The following is a 26,207-nucleotide window of genomic DNA, read 5'->3' as shown; positions in this document are numbered from 1 at the left end:
AACACAATGTAAAGTTTGGTGAAATGCATTTGTTATGGGGCAGGCTGAGCGTGCCATCAAAGGGAGCGGGGAGAACCAAAGCAGAATCGCTTTGTAGCCACTTTACCGGAGGAGATGATTCCTAGTATGTCAGATACTCGCCTATCTGCAAAAGGGAAATGTCCTTTATTCTAACAAAGAGGATAGCGAAACTGTCCATGAAAGAAAGAGTTCAAGCTGAACAAACGAAGCCTATCTAGATCACCTCAAAGAACTGAAATGGAAGAACAGCTGTAAAACCTAATATAATCTGCCGAAATCATAGAGAAAGCATGTGTCATTTTAAGAGGGAAACAGCAAGTGAACTGAATGAGGGAAAAATATTTTTCAGTTTTAACCTTACTGTACAGAGATAAGTTATAATTTTTCTTTCATTTCTTTGCGCCTGTGTTTTATGAACATCTGTAGCTGTATTGACTAGTTGGATGTTACAGATAAGTGCTTATATTTGCATTTATCTTAACCTGGCTTGATTTAAGCATTATTTAAACTAATTGGATAATGATAAAGCCTTTTTTTTCCCCTACGGTATAACTAAACTGTGGGCAGGGCATGGGAACACCTTAACAACACGCAAGTTTCCCTGTGCATTTTCTTCAGTGGGTCCTGATCTGAGTTGCAGAGGCCAGGTGGAGCGTTACCATCACAGCCGGTGGTACACACCATTACATCAGTGGTACAGAATAGTTCCTAGTGACTACTGGTGACACTGAAAGCTCTCTGACACGTCATACTGGGGCACAGGTTTGAACCTCGTTAGCAGAGAGTGTCATAACCATATATGAGGCAATATTGTAAAGCTTATCCCGCAGTCAAATCTATATTAATTATATAAATGCCTAAAAGCTATTTATGGGAATAATACAGATAATATAAGAAAAAGTTACATGATTACTAACAAGTAGCTCTTTGTATTCGTATTTACTTTCATTGCATTGCTAATTTTTTTAAACTTCTTAGAAAAGTTATATTTTTAAGATAAGTTAATTTAAATTAAGTAATTGCTTTATTAATAAATTATTATACGTTGCATAATACATTATATAATAATTTGTTATATAATATAGTTAATAATTTTAATAAATCTTAATTCTTTGTCTGTTGAAATAAAATTCAGTGTTCGCACACACAATTCCCCAAAATACAGCTACTTAGTATTGGGAATTAATATCAAAACATTTGTTTTGGTTTTGCTTTGTTATGCTATTCAATAACATACACTTTCCTATATGTAAACATTTATTTTTATCAGAAGAGTTCCCTATTTTTACATACTGGATTCCAGTTCCTCTGTTCTTCACATCATAATGTGTCCTTTTAGTTCAGACATAGTCTGAGTTTTTATACATGCATTCTTGCTTCTGCTTTCCAGCTGACTTTCCACTTCAGCATTCCCTGCTGTGTAATGTAGCTGTTTTCTGTGCTTTTGATACCTGTTCTGCGTATGCTATATTGAAGGGTCTCCCTATTCTTCAAGTTGTCCAGCAAGCTGAACCTAACAGATTGCTTCTCTGTCAGATGCTGCAAGCATTGATACCAGAAGTTTGCATGGTTCAATAAAAGTCCGTGTACAAATCACTATGAAAACATCTCAGATTATTATTTAATATTTTTCTGTATTTTAAAATTAGAAAACCTCAGAAACTCATGCAAGCATATTTAGGAGCAGATTTTATTAGTTCCATTTCATGACTAGTCCATTGATTTCATTGGCTGATTTAACCAAGTGTGATTCTTTCTGGCATGAATACGCTTCAGACTATCTGTCTCTGTCTTTGGATTCAGAGTTCAAGAAGGTACCAGTTCATCTGTTTCTCCCTCTATTACAAAGCAAGAAAAATGCCTTTCCAGGGACAGCTTTAGAATGAGGTTAAGCCTAAAAGAACATGTTTATTTTTAATTTGCAAGTAGATTTGTTTGGTTTTTTTTTTTTACTTCATTTTACAAACTGTTACCTTTATGATCAGGTAGATGAGACCCATTTCTAAATGGCTGGTAGCAAGTCATGCAACTTCAAGATTTGCTGTAATAATGGTTGGAAAATTGGTTTGGCAAAGGTTTTTGCAAAAATTGGCAATTTTTTGCAAAATTTGGCAAAGATTTTTTTTTTGCAAAAATTTTTGCAAAAATTGGTAGAGGTTTCACATGTGATTAGGTACTTCAGACGAAAGTTTAATTTAATGTTTTGCTTATCATTACCAATAGGTGGCCCAGGAAGTGGTAAAGGAACACAGAGTTTGAAAATAGCAGAACGTTACGGATTTAACTACATATCAGTTGGTGAATTGTTAAGGAAGAAGATCCACAGCACAAGCAGCAATAGAAAATGGAGTCTAATTGCCAAAATAATTACTACTGGAGAACTGGCTCCTCAGGTACAGCATATCCTGTGTTAATGTTTACTTTGGAAGGATTTGTACATGCTGTATTAATGTGCACCATCAAGAAAACCTCCTTTACAATATTAAATAAATAATTTCTTTTCTCTGTGAAAGGAAACAACCATAACCGAGATAAAGCAGAGATTAATGCAGATCCCTGATGAAGAGGGTATAGTGATTGATGGATTTCCCAGAGATGTTGCCCAGGCAATCTCCTTTGAGGACCAAGTAAGACATTGTTTTTATTTTTAAAATATCTTGCATATCTCTACAATAGGTAAGCTTTTTGAAATCATCAGTAAGATTCCAAGAAAGACTACATGTTATTTCTGAGCACTGCTCTTTAAGTCTTTGCAAGTACATAATTACAGGTTGACAAAAGGTTGTTATTTTGGTTTACATTACATTACGTTCTGTCTGAAGACAGAATTTTTTGTAAAAAGCCAATGTGATACTATAAGCAATAATCCAAGTCTCTTGTCTCAGTAATGAAAATAGTCTCAAGATGAAGAGAAAATAACATCAAATCTAACAATTAATATTTTTTGCATCTTAGTGATTTAGAAAAGGGGAAGACATTATATTTCCATATCTATTTGTTCAATTTAATCTACATTAAGAGAAACATACTTAAATCAGTGCATATTTTCACAACGCTTTTAATCTCAAGTTTGTTACAGTGCATTGAAAAGACTGGAATAAAATAAGGGTTAAAACTGCCCACGTTTTGCAAGTTTTTGTAAACCCGAAATGATGCTCTTTTTTTAGAAATCTAGATCATTTTGGTTATTGTAAACTACAATTCTAAGGTTTAGTCAGCTAAAACCATATTCCTGAGTTCTGTTCACGTGTTGTTTTCATGTGTGTATTTTAAACTAATCTAAAAATACTTAAATTCAGTGGAAAAACAAACAGCTTATTTCATTTTCTGATCAAGCACTGTTAACATAACAGTTACGGTCACAAGTAAAGGTTGTAGTTTCAGTGCTGAATTTTTAGAGCACCCTTCATGCAGAGCATTTCAAAGTGCTTCACAAATGCTGGTGTACTCCCATTTCTGTACTTTGTATTCTAAGTGGCATTACCAAGACAGAAGTAACAAAAGAAAGCAGCTAATGAAGCATTTCATTAGTACGCTTTTATAAGGTATTACTCTGGGCAAAATTTAGAAGACTGAATTGAGCAAATTTAAGGGAACAGATAAAATAGTTATTACAAAAAATAGCCAATGACTGCCAGCTGTATCTCCTTATAATTAACAAAAGAGAAGATGAAACAGGAGAAATTTAGGCTTAATGGTCATTTCTTTGCTTCTTTTTTTTGTCCAGTATATTGTGTGATAGTGTGACTGAAGTGCATTTCTTGGTGCTATAATTTTGTGCTGCTGTTCTGCTTGATGAAAGAATGGGGGATGTGAAACTGGAAGAACTGACAGGAGTTAAGTGCTTTTGAGTTATCCTAGGGTCAGATTCTCCTTCTACAAAGGAAAACCAGTTAAACAACACTTGAGCACCCATTATAGGGTCCATTGGTAATACCACTAAGAAGTGGAGTCCAGGGGGTGATAGAAAAAGTTTAGGCACTACTGTGCTGTAGAAGGGGAGAGAGATGGATGCTATGTGTCATATATGTGTTTGAACCCTCCCTTTGCACCATTCTAATATGCTTTTAACAGTTTTTCCTCATTCAACTTGAAATAGTTCTCTCTGCCAGCCTGGTTAGCTTTTGTTGACTATAGAAAACTAGATGGAAAAAAGACTGATAGAATGACAGATGATAGAAAACCTAACTTTGGCTTATTTTAGTATGTACTGTTGCTTCAAGGATGCTGTAAATTGGTCAGTTTTCGGGGTTTTTTTAGAGAAGAAAGAGGACAGATTTAGTCATTTTAGACCTGACTATATTCTCAGAGAGTTCCTTTGTTTTCAGTCTAATGGGATTTTCCAAATCATACGCCTCAAGGTCTGATTCTGCCTGAAAGATATTTGACTATCTGAATCTCTAAAAAAATCCCAGAGCGCTCCATATAGGGCCACCTTTCAATCTTATCTGTTCTAAAATAAATATGGGAAAGGAAAGAAAGAATCATAGAACTTTCATAGGAGCATAGGAAAGAAAATTTGGTCAGTTTAGGCTCCCCATTTTTCACCTTTCTTTGCAGCTGACCTCTTATGCGAGTGTATCTAAGGCCATGGAAATAAATGTACAAAGGATGTACATATTTCAACATACAACGTCTGGTTAATCCAGTGGGATATGTTCAGTGTTTTATTTTGGCTTTATATTTTAAAGTAGTAAAACATATTTGTCCTTGCTTTAAAATTCTCCATTTAGTAAGCCACAATGCTATGCACATAACCAAGAAGGTCTTGTGTTAAGGAAAGAGGACTAGCAGCAGACATGGCACCCATCTTTCTTCACAGTTGAGGCTGACAGTAATCCATGGCATGTCAGGTTATTTACAGTAAACATGCTAACATTTTTAAGTCACTCAGAGATCTTTCAACGGGAAGTGCGATTGAGTTGTGGAGAATTCAGTAATTAACTGTTACAATAATTTGTGTAGGTCTGCAGTTAAAGATGCTACAGGTATTTTCCATGGCTTAGAAATGTTATAGCTTTCTTGCTAGCATTGTTAGAGCTAGAATTGCTCTCATGAGCCAAAGTGACAAGATGAGAAATAATTAGATGAAATTTCAGCAAAGAAAATTTTTATTAAATAGTAAGACACTTTATAATGGGAAAATCTATTAAGCAATGGAACATCCTTCTGAAGAAAATGGTGAAATCCCACAAAATGCAAATAGTCAAATCACATTATGCTGTAATACGTATGCCTTATTCTTACAAAGACATCCCCTGTAGAACACTGAGATCTGTTGATAAAAAGTTCTGAATAAGAACTAATTCTTATTGTTGTCATTAATTTTGTCATGGGTGAATACTTATTCTTACAGATAGTCCCTTTAAGACCATTACATGCTTATGTACCTGAAGACAGTAGCAAAGGTTGTATGACACAAGTCATTTTAAAGGTTACATTTAGGGGAACTGCTAAAAGATGCATGAAGTAAAAGTTTAAATAAATCCCATTGGATTTATTTAACTGTTTTCCCTCATTCATGATCCCTTCACAGCTGTTAGTTGTTTTGATTACAAGGGTTCTAAAATGCAATTGTATGCTTTCAAACAGTGACTTTACATTATTATTTGTTCCATAAAGCAGCTAGAACACTTTTGGGTTTTATAATGTAAATTAAAATAACGATGGTAAATTTGTATAAGGGTAAATAGAATATGCTGGCTTTCTCAGTTCTTTCAGCCATAGAGGATACAGAGTAGATGCAGGAGGTATGAGCAGCAGGGACGAGGGTGACTGTTCATTTATCCTTTGTTATTTGAGTGTGTTGGGATGGGTATTCATCTGTAATCCCATGGAAGCTTAAAATAAACAAAGAAACATTCATTTTAAGACTAGCATTTTCCACTGTATAGCCTTTCTACTTTGCCCTTGTTTACACAGACAGAAACAAACTCCAAGAATATGTGTAATAATACCAAAAATAAATTGTGGGGGGAGAATGTGAAGGGCAAGTTAAACTGAGCGGAAATAGAGAGGAGTAATACAAGATACTGAGAGAGTAGGTAAGGCTGGAAGGGAGGCTGAACAAATTTGAGAAGAGTAGGAGGTCTATAAACAAAACAGGCTACAAAACCATAACATTGTTATAGGTCGAGAAAGCATGTCTGGTCTTTATTAATCATAAGAAGTCTATATTGTTTTGTTACCCATATGTTGTTCCTCTTTGTGAGGCACAATGCATCGGGCTCAAGAAAGTATTTGGACCCAATGTCACATAAAGGGCCAGGAAGTCAAAACTTGGACTGGACAGATGTGAGCTGGCCACAGTGGTCAGTGAAAGGTGGACCAAGAAAGAGCTTGTATGGATTTTGGTCTAAGCCACGTCATCTCCCGTTTCTCCCCTAGTGCATGTTGTGGACAACCGAAAGGCAAGACACAAAGGGCATAAAATCTGTCTTGCTTCCAAACACTAATGCTATAGTTCCCTGAATGCAGTTTACTGAACCTGTTTGTATATATTATTGCATGGCTTTCACCAGTAAGAACTGGGCTAAGTTATTGTAAAGATAAACTCATTTATATTGGAAATGATTCACCACATTAGTATAGGAAAAGGAAAAGGCCAGCTAAGATACCTGGTTTCTCTTGCAAGCAGATATAAAATCTATCTGCGCTGCGTTTGCAGATATCTTTAATGTAGCAAATTATTTATGCTAAAATAATCCCTTCGGTTTTATGGTTCACATAGCTGTTACTGAGACTTAACACTATTTGAGGTTTCATAATCTCTTCATTTTGTGAAAAAATCAAATGGATACATATATGACTGAACTCTAGTCAATACCTGTCCTGCATAATATTCTAGTATAGAAATACACAATGATAATGAATTCTTGTTGAACTTTGCTTGTAATTGGTCTTGGTACTACCAGCACATTTTTATCCCTTTGACTAACCCAGAAGCTGAACTTTTCTGTGGGAAAAAATGTTATTTTTAGTAAACGAGTCAAAGCAAACCAACTTATGCTAACATTCCCAAACATAGGTATAGCTAAAAGATGACGGTTTCTTCCTTATTATGTTGCCAGACTCTCACGTGGACAGTAAGCTCTCAGCGTTGCTAGGCAGAATTGTATTAAAACACATTGCATCTCAACAACTAAATTGCCTAAGATAAGGCAATGTATCATTTGCAGCACTCACAGTATTTATCTTTCTGCTCCGATCTAGAAACCAGAAGTATATTGCTTCCAAGCAATAATGTCAATTTGTAATAAGTATATTAAAAAGCACTTTACACATCTGAGGAATTTTATATTTGAATTAAAGCTTTATTCCCCTCTCTTTTATTGAGTTTTGTTAATATCACTGTTCCTGTCATCCATATATTTTGAGCAGGAAAGAAATCTTTAAGATGGCATCAGTGATGTTTTCAGGTTTTCAGCAGTGCTTGACAACCAGCAGCAACTCTGCCATTCTGGACACTTACTTACACCAGCTTCATTTCTTAATGGTCAGCTACTCATTGCAGACTGAGAACTTGTAGCTGTGAGCACTGTAGTTTTCTCTGAGTTTCTCTCAGTTTACCCTGAACTTCTTATCTGAGTTGAAATAAGGCCTGTGTTTTTCTCTTTGAAGACTGAATTCATGACCTATAACTTCTCTCATTGGAAGTCCTGGATGTTGTCAAATCCTGACTCTCCCATTTCTTAATTCCAGAAAGCAGAATCAATACTGCCAATACCTCTGATAGCGGTGCTTTTAATAAAGCCCTGATGTCATGTGACTATGAGAATCTTAACTCTCGCTTTAAACCAAAGTTTCAAGCAGTCATCGTTGTGGAGAAGAAGAAAACCAAAAAAGCAAATAGAACTTCCAGTTTACATATTTTATTTAAATATATGATAATTTCTGGAGTTTGATAATTTTGAAGTCCTTCTGCATGATAGTGCAGATTTAATACTGATTTATTTAGACTTTTAGTTTGAGCCTAGACATAAAGCTATCCTAAACCACAAATTACTAAGGTATCCATAGTCTCTGCTGAGTGCAAATAGTAGAAGAGTGTTTAGATTCCAAGCACACATTTGAAAATGCCAAGGAGAAGATGGTTTATTTACCATTAACCTGTCAGCTTGAAATTCAGCAAGTCACCTACAGTACCAGCATGCTCAAGCATGCTAAATATCTTCCTCTCCAGTAACACTGTAATGAAATGCCTCTGACTGGTGTATTGAACTCAAGTGGCTTGTGAAGAAGAAACTACAGTTTGACTTTCTATGTAATCTGGCACATGGCAATACATTTTTACCCTTCCCAGGAGAAACAATTTCTCACTGTAGTATTTTCCAGTTAATTTCAGCTACTGTTTTGGTTGGGTTTTTTTTTTCCCCCAACATTCAGTCATCCATTCATAACTTCCTTCTGATTTCAGTAGTTCCTTCACCAGCATTAATGCTGTTAGTTTCGATAGAGTGAGTACAGATGAAGTTTCCTTAAAATAGATTAATTGTAAGTTTTGTTAATAGTGAAATGAAATGTGGAACAGGTATTAGAATTAATGAATATTCAGTAATGAATATAATTTAATTTCTTGACAAAAGAGAAAGACTATTTTTGTGTAAATTATCTTTAAAATATTTTTGTGTTATATGGCCTAGGTGACAAGGCTATATGTGATGAAGTAAAATCTTGGTTTAAATAATAAACAGAGGCAGTAAATTTTATCTGATTCTTTATTTAAAATGTCCTTAAGAATATTCATAAATGCTCTACACCTACAAAGAATAACTAGTTATCTTGGCTGCGATTCAAGTTAACTTTTTAACTCCCAAATACATTCCTTATGAAAATTATTATGAGACTTAACTGTGCTAAAGTAGACCAAACTATATAGATGGCACAATATAGGGTGCTGGGAAAAACTGACTTATCTCACAGCCTCACTAACGACATCAGTCCTTTTCCTTCAAGTCTGATACTTAAACCTCCAAGCAGAAATGATGCCTGCAGTTCCCTCAAAGTTGGTATAGATGTTTGTGGCCAACTGACCTATGGTGGTCCAGCTGCCAAGCTCATGCTCTGCAAAGAGCTTCTCATTGAAAACCTGCTCTGTCACTGGCCAAGAGTGTGGGCTCCAGAACGATGAGTAAAATGAATGCAACCTTTCTGTGAATCTTCTTAAGGGCAAAGGATCTGTTCTTTGCAATAGCTTTTTGTTCTGGTAAAGGTATTTTTTCTGCATCATGGTCTATGTGTCTTCTTCATTTCATTGCCTCCTCAACTTCTATCTCCCTTCTTCCAAATCTCTACTTCATTATTCCAGACTGCTAAGCCTCAGGTACAGTCCCCTACTGGTTATAGGTACCCAGTCATCTGTATGAGGAGTGGGAGGGCTAGCACATCAGCAGTCTACGTTGCTGTGGTTTGTCTCATTCATTCTCTTTGGCCCTGTGAGTTTTACATTGCCTTCTTAAAGCCAAGCCTGAGCAGGAAGCCTATGGAATGGCCTTTATCATTGTCTGTTTTCTTCCCTGGAAGCTAGAGCACTCCCCTGCAAAAGGCAAGCAATAGTTTAATTTTCTGCTGGATAAGAGACCCTAGACCTCAGGTTTCCTATTTTTCTGTACAAGGGCTCTTCTCTGCTAGCCAAACTAGCCAAAGGCGAGCTCATCCATTGCTGGTCCTTAACCCTCAGGAGAGGACCTGATGTTCTGAATTGAGTGGATGGAGGTGCCTGCTGAGCAGTTCTGAACCAGAGGTCTGCTTAGACTTTTCTTTGTAGCATTAGTGTTAGTGTTTACAGCTTGGGATTCCTATCGACTACCAGCCCTACACAGGTGAAAACCTGAATCAGTTCTCCTAAAGACACCTACCTCTCTCCATCAATTATTAGGGGGCCTAATTATGTAGTCTGAGCAATTCACTGGAAGCTTATTTCTTGGGCAGTGTGACTGTGGTTCAAAAGCAGTTACCAGAAAAACGTCCGTCAGGAGGATTCGTTCTTGACAACATGTTTTATTCGTTTTCTAAAACAAGAAAAAACTATGCAGTCTAGTAACCCAGCAGAGATGGAACTATAAAAAACAAATCAGTAATTACAAGGGAGAGCACCCATACAATGGACATAAACTACCTTGCTAGTAACCTTTATCAATTAGAATAAAATGCACTGTTAAATTAATTACAATTGTTCATGAGCTGTCAGTTAAGTTTTCACAGGAGTATATAGTACAACATACCAGGAATTAAGAAACAGATCATTTTTATCTTTTGCCTAACGAGGGAGAGTGTAATCATCTAATCTCTAGCAAACAACCACGCTACTCTCACTAATAAGAGGAGATGTAGAAAATACCCCCAGAGAGAAGAGAGCATCTTTCCACTTACACTGCTTACGTCAATAACACCACCCAGTTGTATGGAATTACTGTCAATTTACTTCTTGTTGCAGTTTAGGAAGGAGATTCAGGCCCAAAGAGAGTAAGATTTACTTAGTAGAAAATACTATTCTAAAAAATGAGAGGCAGTACCCACCAGTTTTATTCTGAGTTCATGCCATACACTCTTTGTCTCATTTAAAATTCAGAAGGTTGCGAATAACCAGAAACCTCTATGTTCCCATAGACAAAAGTTCTCCCTTCTGCTGAGTTCCAGTTACTAAGTAGTCAAATTCACTTCCCTGAGCCCCGCAGTCCTTCCTCACATGCATTTCTGGACATGAATTAGACCCTCTGCCTTCAGCACAAGATGAGCATGATATGGGAAATCAGCATGAAGGAATCCAGTTCTTCTGCCTGTGCCAGTTCTGTACACCTTTTCTACATGCTGACTCTCTGAGGAAAACTTATTTCCTAGTCATAAAACTCAACAACAGTTAGTTTGGAGCTAAAAAAATAGGTTTGTTTTCAAATTAGTCATAAAAAAACCTTTTCCTTTGTTAGAAAAAAGCAATTTGTACTCATATTTACATAGGAGAACTGGATACATTTCCAGAGAACTAATCCCAGATATCCATACGTTCATGCTAGCCTGTTACGTTCCAACTTCAAGTATTCATAAGCACGTCTTGCAAGCAGGTGCGGTTGAGGTAAGTGGAAGCAGAGTGGTGCATGAAAACAGGAGTGAAGTATCAATAGCATTTCAAGGGTTAACTGTGAAGGTTGTAAATGCATGTAGGAGAAATGTAAGTGCTATTAGGTCTGCCTACCTATAGATATAGAAGAGATCACAGAATCACAGAATCACTAAGGTTGGAAAGGACCTTCAGATCATCAAGTCCAACCATTAACACAATGCCACCGTGTCGCCTAAACCATGTCCTAAAGCACCACATCCACACATTTTTTGAACACTTCCAGAGATGGTGACTCCACCACCTCCCTGGGCAGCCTGTTCCAATGCTTGACCACTCTCTCGGTGAAGAAATTTTTCCTAATATCCAATCTAAACCTCCCCTGGCACAACTTGAGGCCATTTCCTCTCGTCCTATCGCTAGTTACTTGGGAGAAGAGACCAACACCCTCGTCGCCACAACCCCCTTTCAGGTAGTTGTAGAGAGCGATAAGGTCTCCCCTCAGCCTCCTCTTCACCAGAATAAACAAGCCCAGTTCCCTCAGCTGCTCCCTATAAGACTTGTGCTCCAGACCCCTCACCAGCTTCAATGTCCTTCTTTGGACACACTCAAGCACCTCAGCATACTTCTTGTAGTGAGGGGCCCAAAACTGAACACAGTATTCAAGGCGCAGCCTCACCAGTGCTGAGTACAGGGGCACGATCACTTCCCTACTCCTGCTGGCCACACTATTCCTGATACAGGCCAGGACGCTGTTGGCCTTCTTGGCCACCTGGGCACACTGCCAGCTCATATTCAACCGGCTGTCAACCAGCACCCCCAGGTCCCTTTCTGCCAGGCAAAGATGTTATCCTTTTGTGCATCTAAAGCCAAGCAGAGGCTTGTGTTTATTAATGGTTTTCAGCTACTTTCTGATTATAAAGGTGTATATTCTGCAAATAAAAGATGAATTCATAGATGCATCAGATAATCAGAATCTGCTTTGTATTCCTACGTCAAATATGCTTGAATTACTTTTTTTTCCCTCCACTTCAAAAAACTTTTTAGACAATGCTTCATTTGAAACTAGGCTTCTTGAACTGAGAAGTTTAAACCATTGTTTTCATTGACATTTTATTTCTGTCAGTGAAATGTATTTCAAATTACAAATGCCAGAGTGTCAGTAAAAATAGTTTTAGTTCCTGGATTCTGATACTGTCTTTTGTATTGTTGCTGTTACTAGTCAAAAAATTAAGACCACCACCACTAGTCAGCTCCTGCAGAGAACTTTCAATTTTTAAAAGCAATAGGAAATAATTAAAACCTAATTAATTGATTTTTGCACAGTAATTACTGTGTTGTACCTTATTATTAACCTCATACTACAACTAGAAAAAATAAAATTAGGCCCAGGGCGTGCTTTCCCATTTTCTTAAAAAGGAACTGACCTCTGAAGCCAGTGCAGTTTGTGGGAACTAAGCAGATGAGAACTTGCACATCTGAAGGCATCATGTTGGCTTTCAGATCCTTGCCTTGCTGTGGGGCTGCACTTACTCAGCCACAGTTTCTTTAAAGAACTGACACTGATGGTGGGAAGCTGTACTCTTCGTATTTGTGTGAAACAGGAGACCTTCCCTTTGTCTCCTTTCGCTTTTTCCGAAACATTTCATGAGAGATCTATTTATTGTAAGTACTCTCTGTAAGGTTTGATGCTATATGTGAGGTTATGTGATATACAAAAGCTTAGGTCCTGCACTTGAGGAGGTCTGGTATGACTTCACCAGTCTGAGTATGTGGTAGATGCTAGTCCTGAAAGATGACTGGGATCAAGCGTTGAAGGCGAGGAGAAGGCCAGCTACAGCTTGGAGCATCTAAAGATCTCTTAACCATCTTCCTTTGCTATTATTAGGATCCACAGAAATGGAAATACTAAGTAAAAGTACTCACTTGTATAAAGTCCTTTTATCCTTCACTTTATTAGATCCCCAATTTGCAGTTATGATTTCTGAGTCCTCTGTAACGTATGTTAGGAAGCTCCAATCAGCCAGATAACCACACTGGGACTTAAGATGTCTCTGTGCTCAGTCCGCTGCAATGTGCATTAGCCATTCCCTTTTAATGTTCCATGACCTAAAAGGTTTTGAAATCTGTAGCATTTTTTTTCAGAATCTGTGTCATAATTTGGTTTTCTTTACTACTGTATGCTCTTTAAATTCCTAACTTCTGATTCCTCATTATGCTTCTACTACTAATGAAGCAACCTTAATTTAAGAGACCTACTTTTAATATTGTCCATATTGCATGGAAGTCTAACACAGAAACTTACTTTCATAGTCTTTCATATGAATAATTATGTGCCTTAAAGCTATTATGTGGTATTAAAATTAACTGTCATAATTAATTCATCCCATGAAAGGACAGAATAATTGTTAATTATGTATTTAAAATAGTCTGTAAAGAGGGGGGAAAGTTACTCTGGTTTTGTTGACATTGAGGTATATGTGTTAGAGGTAGGGGAGAGCTTCTCTCCCACTGGCAGTTACTAAAAAAAAAAGAGATTACAAGGTTTATTGTTTCAAAACACTGAGCTAGTGAGAAAAAGATTTTTAGGTGAGTCTTTAAAGAGAGGTAGATTTCTTCATAAAAACCAGGTAGAGGAAAGAACAAAATCAGATCTTATGAGTATGGTTAATATACACTTGTAGCCCCAATTTTAAAATCCTGTGAATTCAACTGTCTGAGCAACTTCTGTTTTTTCCACCGCGTGTACTAAATAGTGGTGACCTCTGAAGATTGCCTGTGAACATTTAGCAGCATTCCTAAGAAAGTGGGGCTATCATTTCTTCCCCCTCCCCAAGCAACAGAGTTATCTCTTCTATAACTGTTTGATAGCATGAGTAACCAAAAGTTACGAAGAACACTGAAAGCCATTAGGGCAACTTGAATTTAATTGGGAAAGAGCTAAAGTTCCAAAAAAGTGTTTTCTCATTGCCATAAGGCTGTACTTCCTGAATTTTAGTGTGGGGATGGGTGTGAGATAAAGCAATGCTTACCACACAGACCAAAAAAGATAGGAGAAATTAAAATCCTCTTAGCTGCCATACCCAACCTCTTGAAAAGTGCACTGAAGCTTGAGTGAGATTTAGAGAAACAGAGAAGGTGTTCTAAGAAACTGTGGATCTTGAAACAGGTCTGTTTTCACCTGGTGCTAGGCATCAGTTAGCTTCATAGAGGCTGCTGGATTTTAAATACCATCTTTCTTAAAGGCTTTTTAGATGGAAACCATTTTCCTGCATAATGAGACATTTATATTTTGCTCTTTTTAAAGATTTTAATTTTAGCTAGGGAAACCTTATGGGAATGCAAACGATGAACATCGTCTAGAGAAGGTTTCTGGGGTGAGGTAAAAATTTTTCATTAAACATTTTCCTTAACATTTCAGGTGAAATAAATTGACTAACCTTCACATAAGACCAACAAGCCTCTCCTTAAGCCTACAAATTCCCATTAAAAAAAAACAACAGAAAATTAATTACTTCATCAAGTTCCAACTTACGCAAATGTAGCATATCTGAGCCTCACCTAATAATGGAGTTGCTAAGTCCTGTAGTGCTGGATAGTCAACTTAATCACAGACTTCTTGAATTGCTCTTTCCACAGATCTGTACCCCAGATTTGGTGGTGTTTCTGGCATGTTCCAGTCAAAGGCTGAAAGAAAGGTTACTGAAGCGTGCTGAACAGCAAGGGAGACCTGACGATAACCTGAAAGCCACTCAAAGACGACTAATGAATTTCAAGCAGAATGCCGTCCCATTGGTTAAATATTTCCAGGAAAAAGGGCTAATCATCACAGTAAGTCCTTTAGTGATATACCTCTGAAAACTTAATTGTTGTTGTTGACTTCTTAGACCTTTTTCTTTAAGATAGGCTAGATGAGTCAAATTATGTTTTAGGTATACGCCATGGTTACTGAAAGCAAACTTTCAGTTTGCTGAGAGTGTGTTTTCTGCAAGATGCAGTAACAGAGCAAAATATATGTGCATGTAGATGACATGTAAGCACCATGTCAATTCTTTGCTGCAGGCATAAATTGCTTCGCCAACTAGTTTGTTCAGAAATTACTTGCATGAAAGAAGAGCTTGCTTTGAAACACTGGTTGCTATTCCAGTGCCAGCAGTTTCATCCCTTGCAAATAGTCATGTGCTTTTTGGGTGGTTGTCTTGCGAGGGGAGGAAAGCAGAAAAAAAATTACATTCTAACAGAAAGCATATCTTGAGTTGGATTAAATCAATACAAGTTCTTCAAGGAATAAGTATATCTGGGTGTTGAACTGACTCCAGTAAATAAAAAGTCCTTAGATTATCTTATCATGGGTTAAATATGCCTTATTATGTGGTCTCCTGCAAGCTTTAACACTTCAGATAAAAAATTTGATTACAAGAAAATTGTAAGGTAAATAGACCACTTGGATATCAGTAAGAATACTGATTTCTGCAATCTTTGGTGCAAGAGAAAGTATCTTGAAACACAGAACGTACCAAAAGCTGCATTCATAAATAAAGCCAGAAGTACTTTATGGATGTAGGGCTAGCAAGTACTGCTGAAGTATTTAACAAATGCTTAATGACAAATTCAATGAGCAGTTGACAACGGTTGAATTATTGTCATGTTTGAAATTACAGACTGTGTCTGGTTGTAATAGTGCACAGAACTTGGTACCACATATGATATCATGCAAGCACAGATGCCCTATTTTGTTTCTTTTGATAGCCTAAATAACCTAGGTAGTTCACATTGATATGTTCTTCTCACAGCAAATATGACTAATTCTATGTGGTGGTCAGATTCATGAAGGGCTAAAGCATCCTTAATTGTAAAGTCATCTAATGATGTTGGTAGCCTTAATAATGCACTTCAACATCTTCCTGGATTTCAGAATTAAAATCCTGGGAATTTTTTACATTTTTTTTTCTCCAGAATGTATCTTTTTTTTTTTTTTTTTTAGGATTTTGATTAACTCTGTTTGGAAGGATGAGAGGATTGGAATTCTTGGAAGTTGTTGTTCTTTATTGAGGAAGTGTGTATTTTGTGACATTCCTATAGCCTTTGCAAGTGCTCCTCCTATAGAAAGCACACTTAGCTCTTCAGGGAAGATGTGCCTGTGTAGGTAAAGCATGTGGGGCATCTGGATAGAATTCCTTTTCTGTGTTGAGACCTGTAAAACAGGATGTTTTTCTTATTGAGGTTTTGTCTTCTACTTTTTAGCTCTGTTTCTTAAGAGTTCTAAAGATAATTTAAATTGCAATGTTGACTTTAGATATCTCTTCTCATTTTGAAGAAAGCAGATGCTTGTGATGGGTATGGAAATGGCACATGAACATTATATAACTGACCACTACAGGACAAGGAAACAGCACATGCAGAAAATACTGACTTGGCAACATGTCCAAAAAGTCTTTAATACAAAAAAATCAATAAGATTTTAATTTACTTCTTAACTATATGATCTACGCAAAATGTGTTAATATAATGTCACGGAGATCTAGAAATTACTCTAGATTTACATCAGTGTAGAAGTGAAGAGAATTAGCCTTTGAAAGGGAGACTCTATTGTTCACCTGTCAGTAGAGCTGCTACAGTGCAGTTGCATTTCCCTTGTTGCATAAACAGGAGCATTAGTAAAGCCAAACCCTGAGAGTTAGATCCATGAGTAATTTCATGGCCAATGGATGAAAAGATCCCTTTCTGTAGATGATAAAGAATATATATGGCAGACCGCATTTCCATAAAATTTCATTGCATATGGAAGCTACATTTTGCAGTTGCCTAAGGCAACTAATTTAGTTGGGGAATAAATAAGAAAAAGGAGTAATAAAAAGATATTAAGCATGCATACTCCAGAGCAAGTAAGCAACTGAAAATTTCTACAAAAGGACTTTTTTTTTTAAAACCACATGACCTTGAAACAGAGCAAATGTATGTAGAAAACTACATACTACTAGAGCAAGTTATAAATCTTAAGTGTTTCTAAAAAATGGTTATTTTGTCACCATTTGTTCCTTTGCTTAGCGCTCAGTATGTAGATCAGTGTTACCTATGGAGTTCATATGTTGATTTTGTTGGAAATTCGTTTGTCTAATGGGAAATCTAAGTATGTTTCTGCCAACTTCCTGCCCTTTCCCTTTAAGCAAACATCAATGGAGATAACATATTTTCTTACTCCAAATGACTTCTTACTCCTGTTGTCTTCTTCACTGATAAACTTAAGCTTTCTTTGGTTTCGAAAAAAAGAAATCATACCATTTTTCATAGCCTTCCATCAGTGGAAAAGACAGAATTTTCTTAGAAAGCCATAGGATCCAAGAACTACGCAGTCTTCATCACCACTTTCTGCTGGTGGAGGCCTTGTATCTTCAACTTGCCTTTACTAGTATGTGTCTGTATAATACACCTGTAATATTAACATTTCTACATGCATTTGATGTACTTGTGCATGCTATTTCCCTGCAGAAGGGGGAAGCAAGAAAGAAAATCGCATTTATCCTGCTGATTATAACATTCAACCTGGAAGGCACTGAAATATTATGCGGATGAGAGCAGCATAAGAGCTGGAACAGAATAAAACAGAATTACACTAGCCTGATTCCTAGAGGAGTGAATCCTTCAGGCAACGTCAGGCAAGGTCAATGTTGACCAGAAGGAAAAAAAAAAAAGATTTACATTTTCCTTAAATACCTACCTGCACCTTGTCACTGCTATTCAAAGCTCTAAATCGAAGATGTTTCTTCTAGCCAGCATCACAATTCTACTCAGGGGAAAGAAACAGAACCATTTGTCGTACCGACTTTCTGGATGAAAAGCTGGACATGAGCCAGCAATGTGCACTCGCAGCCCAGAAGGCCAACTGCGTCCTGGGCTGCATCAAAAGCAGTGTGGCCAGCAGGTCGAGGGAGGTGATTCTGCCCCTCTACTCCATTCTGGTGAGACCCCACCTGGAGTTCTGCGTCCACCTTTGGAGTCCTCAGCACAGGAAAGACATGGACCTGTTGGAGTGGATCCAGAGGAGGGCCACAAAAATGATCAGAGGGATGGAACACCTCTCCCATGAGGACAGGCTGCAAGAGGTGGGGTTGTTCAGCCTGGAGAGGAGAAGGCTCCGAGGACACTGTACTGCAGCCTTCCAGTACTTAAAGGGGGCTCATAAGAAAGATGGGGACAGACTTTTTAGCAGGGCCTGTTGCAATAGGGAAGGGGGTAACAGTTTTAAACTGAAAGAGGCTGGATTTAGACTAGATATAAGGCAGAAATTTTTTACAATGAGGGTGGTGAAACGTTTGAACAGGTTTCCCAGAGAGATGGTAGATGCCCCATCCCTGGAAACATTCAAAGTCAGGTTGGACGGGGCTCTGAGCAACCTGATCTATTTGAAGGTGTCCCTGCTCGTTCCAGGGGGGTTAGACTAGATGACCTTAAAAGGTCCCTTCCAACCTTATGATTCTATGGAGACTTAATTTTAGAAGCACAACTCAAATTTTAAACATCTACTTAAATATGTCATTCATCAATAAACAGACCAAAAGAGATAAGAAAAATTCACTGAAATCTATCTAAATATGATTAATATGCAGACATTTGATATAATCAGTCTACTGTTAGACACTGTATGAGCAAGAAAATAAAAATCTGAATTCCCAAAGAATACTAATTTTCCTGCTCCAACAGTTATTCCATACTGTTTTTAACATATTTTGGTTAATAGAATTAAAAAACACATTCTTCATTTCAGATCTTATTGGTTAGGTTGCGTAGGTGCAATTTTTTCCCTTCATCTTTTTTTTTCCCCCTCCATGTTTTGATATACAGTACGTAGCTTACGCTTGTTTGCTGCTCTGTATGCCTTATGTTTTCAGTGTCTGCATGGTATCCCTGCTCTCAGTCTAATGCTGGTTTATGTTTTCAAGGAAAGAAGTGAGGGCCCAACTACAGTATTTCTAAGAAATGGGAAGATATAATTGTTCCTTCCTGAAAAACTCGTTCTGTGGAATAATAAAGTTGGAATATCCCAAATTTTGCATTGTTTTTCAAACAGAACAGATCTGTAAACTTCATTATAGTTAAGAAAGAGAAGTAAATATTTAATATTTGCATGAACACACAGTCTATGTTTAAAATTCTTTTTAGCAATCTGTCAGTAGGTCTCACAATCAAAACCTGACTTTACTTAAGTCGTATTTTATTTCAGGAAGTATCAAGTCAATAGTAATAGATATCACCATATTGGACATGGAGTATATAAATAGATGTATATGCTGGCATTTAGTGTACCAGTAACTTCTAAAAAATCTTAGAACATTATATGTTGTTTATCTAGACAATAACTAAGCCACAGATTACTGGAGAGGGGGAAGATGTTAGTTAGATTAAATTATAAAAGGGAGAAAACATAAATGCCTAGATGATCTGTAAGTACTCTAATGTTTATCGGAGGACTTCAGTTCTGAACACAGTTTAATCCATTCCCATATCCTTCCTGCCATCTAGTAAATATTAGATTATTATTATATTTGGTCTCAGGTGTTGACATGACAATTGTTATGTGTACACAGCCATGAGTAGCAATCTTCCAAATAAAAGGGTCTGTGTATGCAAACTTCTAGAGAGTACTTACTGTTCAATTAAAAATACTTAAGTGTTTTATATCATTCACCTATGAGAATTTTGTTTGAATATTGTTAGGTACTTTGTTATTTTGCCTACAGTACTCCTAGAGATACAGTATGGTATCATTTCAGTTTCAAACCCTTATAAATAAGGGTTTCCTACTTTTGTTTTTTGATTAGATAATAATGAAAAAGGCAAAGAAAGAAAAAAGCCCTAATCCCTATGTAACTAATGTGCTTTAATGCTTTTAAAGTGTATGCTGTCCTGCTTGCTCTGAAAAAATGTGCTGTGAGTTACAAATAATAAAAAGTTAATCCTTCTCCCTACACCGACCCCTGGCACCCCAGCCTAGATAAACTGTGTTTCAGGAGAAAACTGGTTTGTGTTAGCTGAAGTTCTAGTCCAGCACATCTTTGTTGTCTGGTGAGAACTTACTGTTAAAGTACATTAATATTAAAAAAGTTCCTTAAGAATCAGCTGGAAAATTCAACTGAAAACTGTTTTGTTGTTTTATTAATTTCAAAATACATTTCTCTTCTGGACATTATATTCACGTTTCATCATTATTAGACCTGTTGCTATGAAGTACCTAGACCTTAGGAACCTTAGTATAAAGCTCAAAAAAAACCCCATTCACTGACCTTTGAATAAATTATTACGATGTAAATTATTCTAACTAGGAAACTTTTTCATTTACATCCCATCGGACGTAATTCACCCCACTGCAGGGAAGTTTAAAGAACACACCCATACAGCATGGTAGACCATAATGAACAAACAGTTGTAGCACTTGTATCATAATGTCCCTAACTCTAAATCATGAACAAAATCTTCCACAGAAAGCAGCCTCTTTGCCTACAAGAAATGTTGGGGTTTTTTTTTCCAGTCAACTAACTTGGTTAAGTTGTTCTCAGTCATAGGGATGAGATATATTCTAGAGAGAAAGGAATAAGAATTCAGAGGATAGCAGATGGTGCCCTCACAGTGAAAAATACCAGAGTTGTACTTTTTTTACTGCTGATTTACTGAGGAAAATGCAAGAAAAAATTATAGCTACTTATTTTTATAAAATGAAGCCATTGGTAGCAATCAGCCATATTCAATAAAGTAAAAATTTTGACCATGCTATGGTTATTGCTGTTATGTTTTTATCAGAGGAAAAAATTAATTAGAGGTGAGGAGGGCATGATAATATGCAGGATTTGTATCTCCAGATAATCTGTATTTCAGAAACTAGTTATTTCTATCAAACCAAAACTAATTGTGGGAAGATGGTAGAATACAAGAGAAGTTGAGTGGAAGGGAAAAGGCAGTTAAACTTCATGTCTCTACTCTGCCTTGTTCAGATGGATTTTAAATCTCTACTATTCCCACCGCAGTGATACCGATCACCCAGCTATTGGTTATTTTGAAAAGGGTCTTTAATTCTCCACTTTATCTGGACTGTAATCTGGTATAGATATTGGTATAGTCATTGGAGAGAAGATCATTGGGTTACAAAAATCTTTTAGTCACAGTTATTAAAGCTGTTCTTGGAGAGCTTAGCTGTTCTTTGTAGAACATATCTGTTGGCCTAGACAGAAAAAAAAAAATTGCAGAACTCACCATCATAGCAGTGGAAGTTTCTCTTACTGGGGACAGGATTAGGCCCAGTCTGCCTTATTTATAATAGTTCTGTGTAAGCATAGTGCTTCAGTGTCAGCCTTGTTATGTTAATAAGTCTGTGTGTATTAAAAAAAAAAAAAAAAGTCTAGCTTTAGTGAGGCAAAAATGCTAAACATTAAAAGAAGGTTATGGACCTTATTCAAAGAGCCAGGACAGGACAGCATTCTGTGGCATAAAATGCTGATTTCACTGATATCTTCATTGTCTCAATTGTCCTGTTAGGGCATTTACCATACCTATGCAAAAATTAAAATGACATTCAGATTAGTCAGAAGAAGTAAAAAGAACTCAGAAAAAGCAGCTGAAGCTGGAAATTGATTTTGAGCACAAATTTAGAAGTTAAATAGTTGCAGGTGAGGGAAATAGCTTATGTAGCTGTGTGCCCTCATTAGCATCAAACAAGCCTAATGGCTGTCAACTGTCACAGAAAAATTCCCCACAGAGCTGCATTATATAAATTTTTCTCTTGATTTGGTTAAAAAAGGGATTTTGCTATAGCATTGCACACTGATATGAACTTTAGCTACAGGCTGTGACTTACCAATACGCTGATGAAAATACCAGTTCTAATCCATTTCTAAAGTTTCTGTGCTATCATATAGCTGTCCAACTTGAGGTTTTGGGTTGCACTATTGTCGTGGTTTAGCCCCAGCCGGCAACTAAGCACCATGCAGCCACTCGCTCACTCCCCCACGGTGGGACAGGGGTAGAATCGGAAGAGTAAAAGTGAGGAAATTCATGAAGACAGTTTAATAAGTAAAGCAAAAACCGCACACGCCAGCAAAGCAAAACAAGGAATCCATTCACCACTTCCTGTGGGCAGGCGGGTATTCAGCCATCTCCAGGGAAGCAGGGCTGCATCACACATAACGGTTTCTTGGGAAGACAGATGCCATCACTCTGAACGTCCCTCCACTCCTTCTTTCTTCTTCGTCCCAGCTTTAAATACTGGGCATGACATTATATGGTAGGGAATATCTCTTTGGCCTGTCCTAGCTGTGTCCCCTCCCAACTTCCTGTGCACCCCCAGCCTTCTTGCTAGCGGGGCAGCACGAGAAGCTGGACTGTCATTGACTGCTCAACAACAACTCAAAACATCAGCACCTTATCAACATTTTCTCATCCCAAATCCAAAACACAGCCTCACACTAGCTTCTGTGAAGAGAATTAACTCTACCCTGGCTGAAACCAGGACAACTATTTATTTATTTATTTATTTATTTAGCTGTGAATGCTGATTCCAAAGGACTGTCAATTACTCATTCCTCCTTTAATTCCAGGCCCCTCCCTGGAGAATTGTGGGTCCTGCAATCTAGTCCAGCTGGTGGACTAGAGAAAGTTTATGCATGCTCTCATCACTGCTGGGTTTTATACTGTGTCTCATACTGCTTTATGAGATATTTTGAAGACCATACAAAAGAAGGTATATAAATGAAATTTGTGTAGAAATGTGTCTAAACAAACTTTTTAAATATATGCATGTTTTATATGGGAAAGATAGATGAGTAATTTGTACATATGTGGAAACAAGCGCCATAGAGACTTTCCAAGCTTCAAAATATTTTCAGCCTCTGATTATATGATTTATGTCAACAAGTTCAGTATCAGAAACACTAATGTCTGCCAGAGAATGACCAATCTTGGAAATTTGCCATCTGTGTATACACGCAAGCATGCAGAGAAACCTTGAGGGTGGAAATTCTTTGCTGAGGTGAAAAGCATGGGTGCAACACTGTGTTCTTTTTTAACTTTGGAAGCATGATGGTTTAATTAAATACCAGCTTTTTGAAATCTGCCCTGCCTCCCGTAACCCCAATAATTTGAATGAAGAAGTAGACTTTGAAAAAAGAAATAAACGTTGACAAGTCTGGCTATAGAATTAGTCATTGATAAGCGCACGGGCCAAGTTGATTTAGGAACTGTAGAAAGAGAAAGGGAATGCTGTTTCTGACAGCCATACTATCCCAGATTTATCCATTTCTGGCACAGTGGAAGCTGATACATGCTTAAAATTAATAGTTTTTTTTACAGATCTGAAGCTAAAGCTGAGATAAGTAATTAAGCCAAGTTATCATGCAGAGAAATTAACTGTAAGAGAGATTTAAAATAACATGCCCTACATATTCTTCAAGTTATTTTAAACAGTTCATCTTAAGGTAATTAAGCCGTGTCCTTTGGGTGAATATTAGCTTCTAATTTCCTTTTTGTAGTTAAAGTGAGGCTTAAAGAAGATTAATTTTTCTTATTTAGAGGAAAATTATATTAAGGAACCAGCTTGGAAAAAATACTTTGTCTCTGGGAAGTCCTTTTGTATTGAATCAGAAATACTTGGCATCCATGAGCAAACTTTTCCATCCTAAACCACACCTGATTTTGTGAACATCCAGCAGAAGAACCAAAACTGCATTTCATTCATGCTTTGCTTGTAAATGTTGAAATACCACTTTCTTACAAAAAGTTCCATTAGTGATTTCCAGCTCTGATTACCACTGGTAGATCTTCCCTGTGAGAAGTTTATAGTCAGTGACTTCTTGGTTTTAAGGCAAAAGCATTTTGCTGCCATTTAGTGGAAAAAATTTGGATATCAACGCATGTAAGTTGCTACATCAGTAGAATCAGGGTGTTTTTTCAGCTCTCACTCTCACAGTCCTGTTAAATTGTTACTACATCTGGGGGCTTAAGTCCTACAATTCCAGTATTTAACATCCCTATTTCCTGAATCTTAAGTTGGTATCATTAGCTATTGTTAAATATTTTATTTCCTTATACACATGGCAACTGAATGTTTGTGCTGATACCAACCATACTCAACTGTGATTCAAATGGGTGAAATGACACTGAGTGGACTGGCCTCTAGTCATGCAATCACAGAATCACAGAATCACTAGGTTGGAAAGGACCTTTAAGATCATCAAGTCCAACCATTAATCCAGCGCCACCATGTCCCCTAAACCATGTCCTGAAGCGCCACATCCACACGTTTTTTGAACACTTCCAGAGATGGTGACTCCACCACCTCCCTGGGCAGCCTGTTCCAATGCCTGACCACCCTCTCAGTGAAGAAATTTTTCCTAATACCCAATCTAAACCTCCCCTGGCGCAACTTGAGGCCATTTCCTCTTGTCCTATCACTAGTTACTTGGGAGAAGAGACCAACACCCTTGTCGCCACAACCCCCTTTCAGGTAGTTGTATCATCCTGTAATTATTTGAGCATTTGCCCCTTTTCCTCCTTTCCTGTAGATGTACCGCATGAAAGAGAGGGGAGACACAAAAGATTACACTTTCTTATTTTTTAATGAAAAAATTTATGATGCACGTTTGTGAATGCTAAGGTGTTGTAATGATGGAAGCCATTTAAGTGTCAAAATGGAGAAGAGATGCTCAGACAGTCAACAGAAAATCTGATGCAGTTAATCTTATGGACCTGTTCTGGCATTTTTTTTTTAGTGTTCTGGAGTCTTCTTTCAGCATTTAGGCTTAACAAGACAGGGTTAGGTGCAGCTACAGTGTTGGTGGAGAACTGAGAAAGCTGAAGTAGCTGAAAGCTACTCATCTGTTGTGTGACTCAGGGAACACACCACACTAGACAGTACTAAAGGGACAACTATAGCCTTCCCCTAGTACATCTTCACCTTTGTAGAATGTTCTTTTGAATGTTTCTGATAGCTCTTTGGAGGATTTTTTTTTTTTCCTAATACAGCTAAAGAATATCTGTCAGACAGTGCTTTGAAGAACCGTATGACATACTTCAGAATTAGGAAACACTGCTATTGTGTTAATTCAGCACTTCACTAAAGTAATATATCCTTGTTTATATTCACTGATACTTACACATCAGGTAGCCACTAATATGGCTATTTTTTTCCTTGTAACTGTGGTACATCATTTAGTGTTAGCACAAACATCTCTGCATAGCATTGCCTTGTGTCATGTAGACATAACCTAAAATTCTTGGCAAAGACTCTCTTGTGAATCCTCTGCAGTTTGTCTTTGCTATAACTAAGCATGTTTCCTTTATCCTCTTGCACAATTACCATCCTTCCTACTCCCAGTGTTAACATTTGTACCTTTCCATCTGATACAGGACTGCAGTTTGTTTCATTAATGGCCAGTGAATGTAACTATCTGTTCACTTTGTTGTCACCATATCACGTTCTGCAAATTCAGTAGAGTACTTAAATAATAAAATGGGAAAAGAAACCTCACAAGACATGACTGTAACACTGCAATTACAATTATAATTGTAATTTTCCTTGAAGGAAGAACTGTTGTCTCTATTCTCAATGGTTAGTCTCTTCTTATGGCAACAGCAATGGTCATTCATGCCAGTCATGGTATAGCAAATGGAGGACATAATGTGTAAAATGTGGCATCTTTTCACTGTAACTTGCTATGAACTTATGAATTTATATATGTAGGATTGTTCATACATCTGTTACCACTTGATCCATTTTGTGAAAAATATAATTGCTAAAAATATGTTGGTTTTAGGCAAATCTTAACATTTTTTCATCATGTCCTCCACTGGATTTCTCCTCCTGTCTTTAACCAGAATGTCAAATTGAAGCTTCACATTCATGTTTTCAATACCAGTATTTCAAAATTCTTTGCTCTGTCTAGCATGTCAGGTCTTGTCTTTTCTTGCATTCTACCATCCATTGTGTTTTGGTAATAATATAGTTTTTGTAATGACGAGGTCATCTCCCTCTCCTACCACTGCAAGATGCCAATTAGGCCATTTAAAAATATATTTTTCACTAGTTTCCTGCTGTGTCCTGCCTACTGTGCTTTTTTGGACTGCTCTACTAAGAAGAACAGACTTC

General features: G+C 37.1%; 1 protein-coding gene across 2 annotated transcripts in view; it reads left to right on the top strand.

Annotated features, from left to right (window-relative positions):
* Window positions 1-26,207, top strand: part of AK5 (adenylate kinase 5) — a gene marked incomplete at its 3' end in the record, with an annotated part of 91,455 nt that overhangs the window by 5,609 nt on the left and 59,639 nt on the right. For both annotated transcript variants that reach the window (XM_082003171.1, XM_082003172.1), the window contains exons 3-5: window positions 2,245-2,414; window positions 2,535-2,648; window positions 14,717-14,908. In XM_082003171.1, coding sequence (XP_081859297.1) covers window positions 2,245-2,414; window positions 2,535-2,648; window positions 14,717-14,908 — 476 coding nt within the window. The remainder of the gene's footprint in view (window positions 1-2,244; window positions 2,415-2,534; window positions 2,649-14,716; window positions 14,909-26,207) is intronic.

The sequence above is a fragment of the Phaethon aethereus genome (genome assembly GCF_964289735.1).
Source record: "Phaethon aethereus genome assembly, chromosome: 8".
In the NCBI taxonomy this organism is placed as follows: domain Eukaryota; kingdom Metazoa; phylum Chordata; class Aves; order Phaethontiformes; family Phaethontidae; genus Phaethon; species Phaethon aethereus.
The sequence above is the reverse complement of the archived record's forward strand: the minus strand, read 5'-3'. Positions and strand labels throughout refer to the sequence as shown.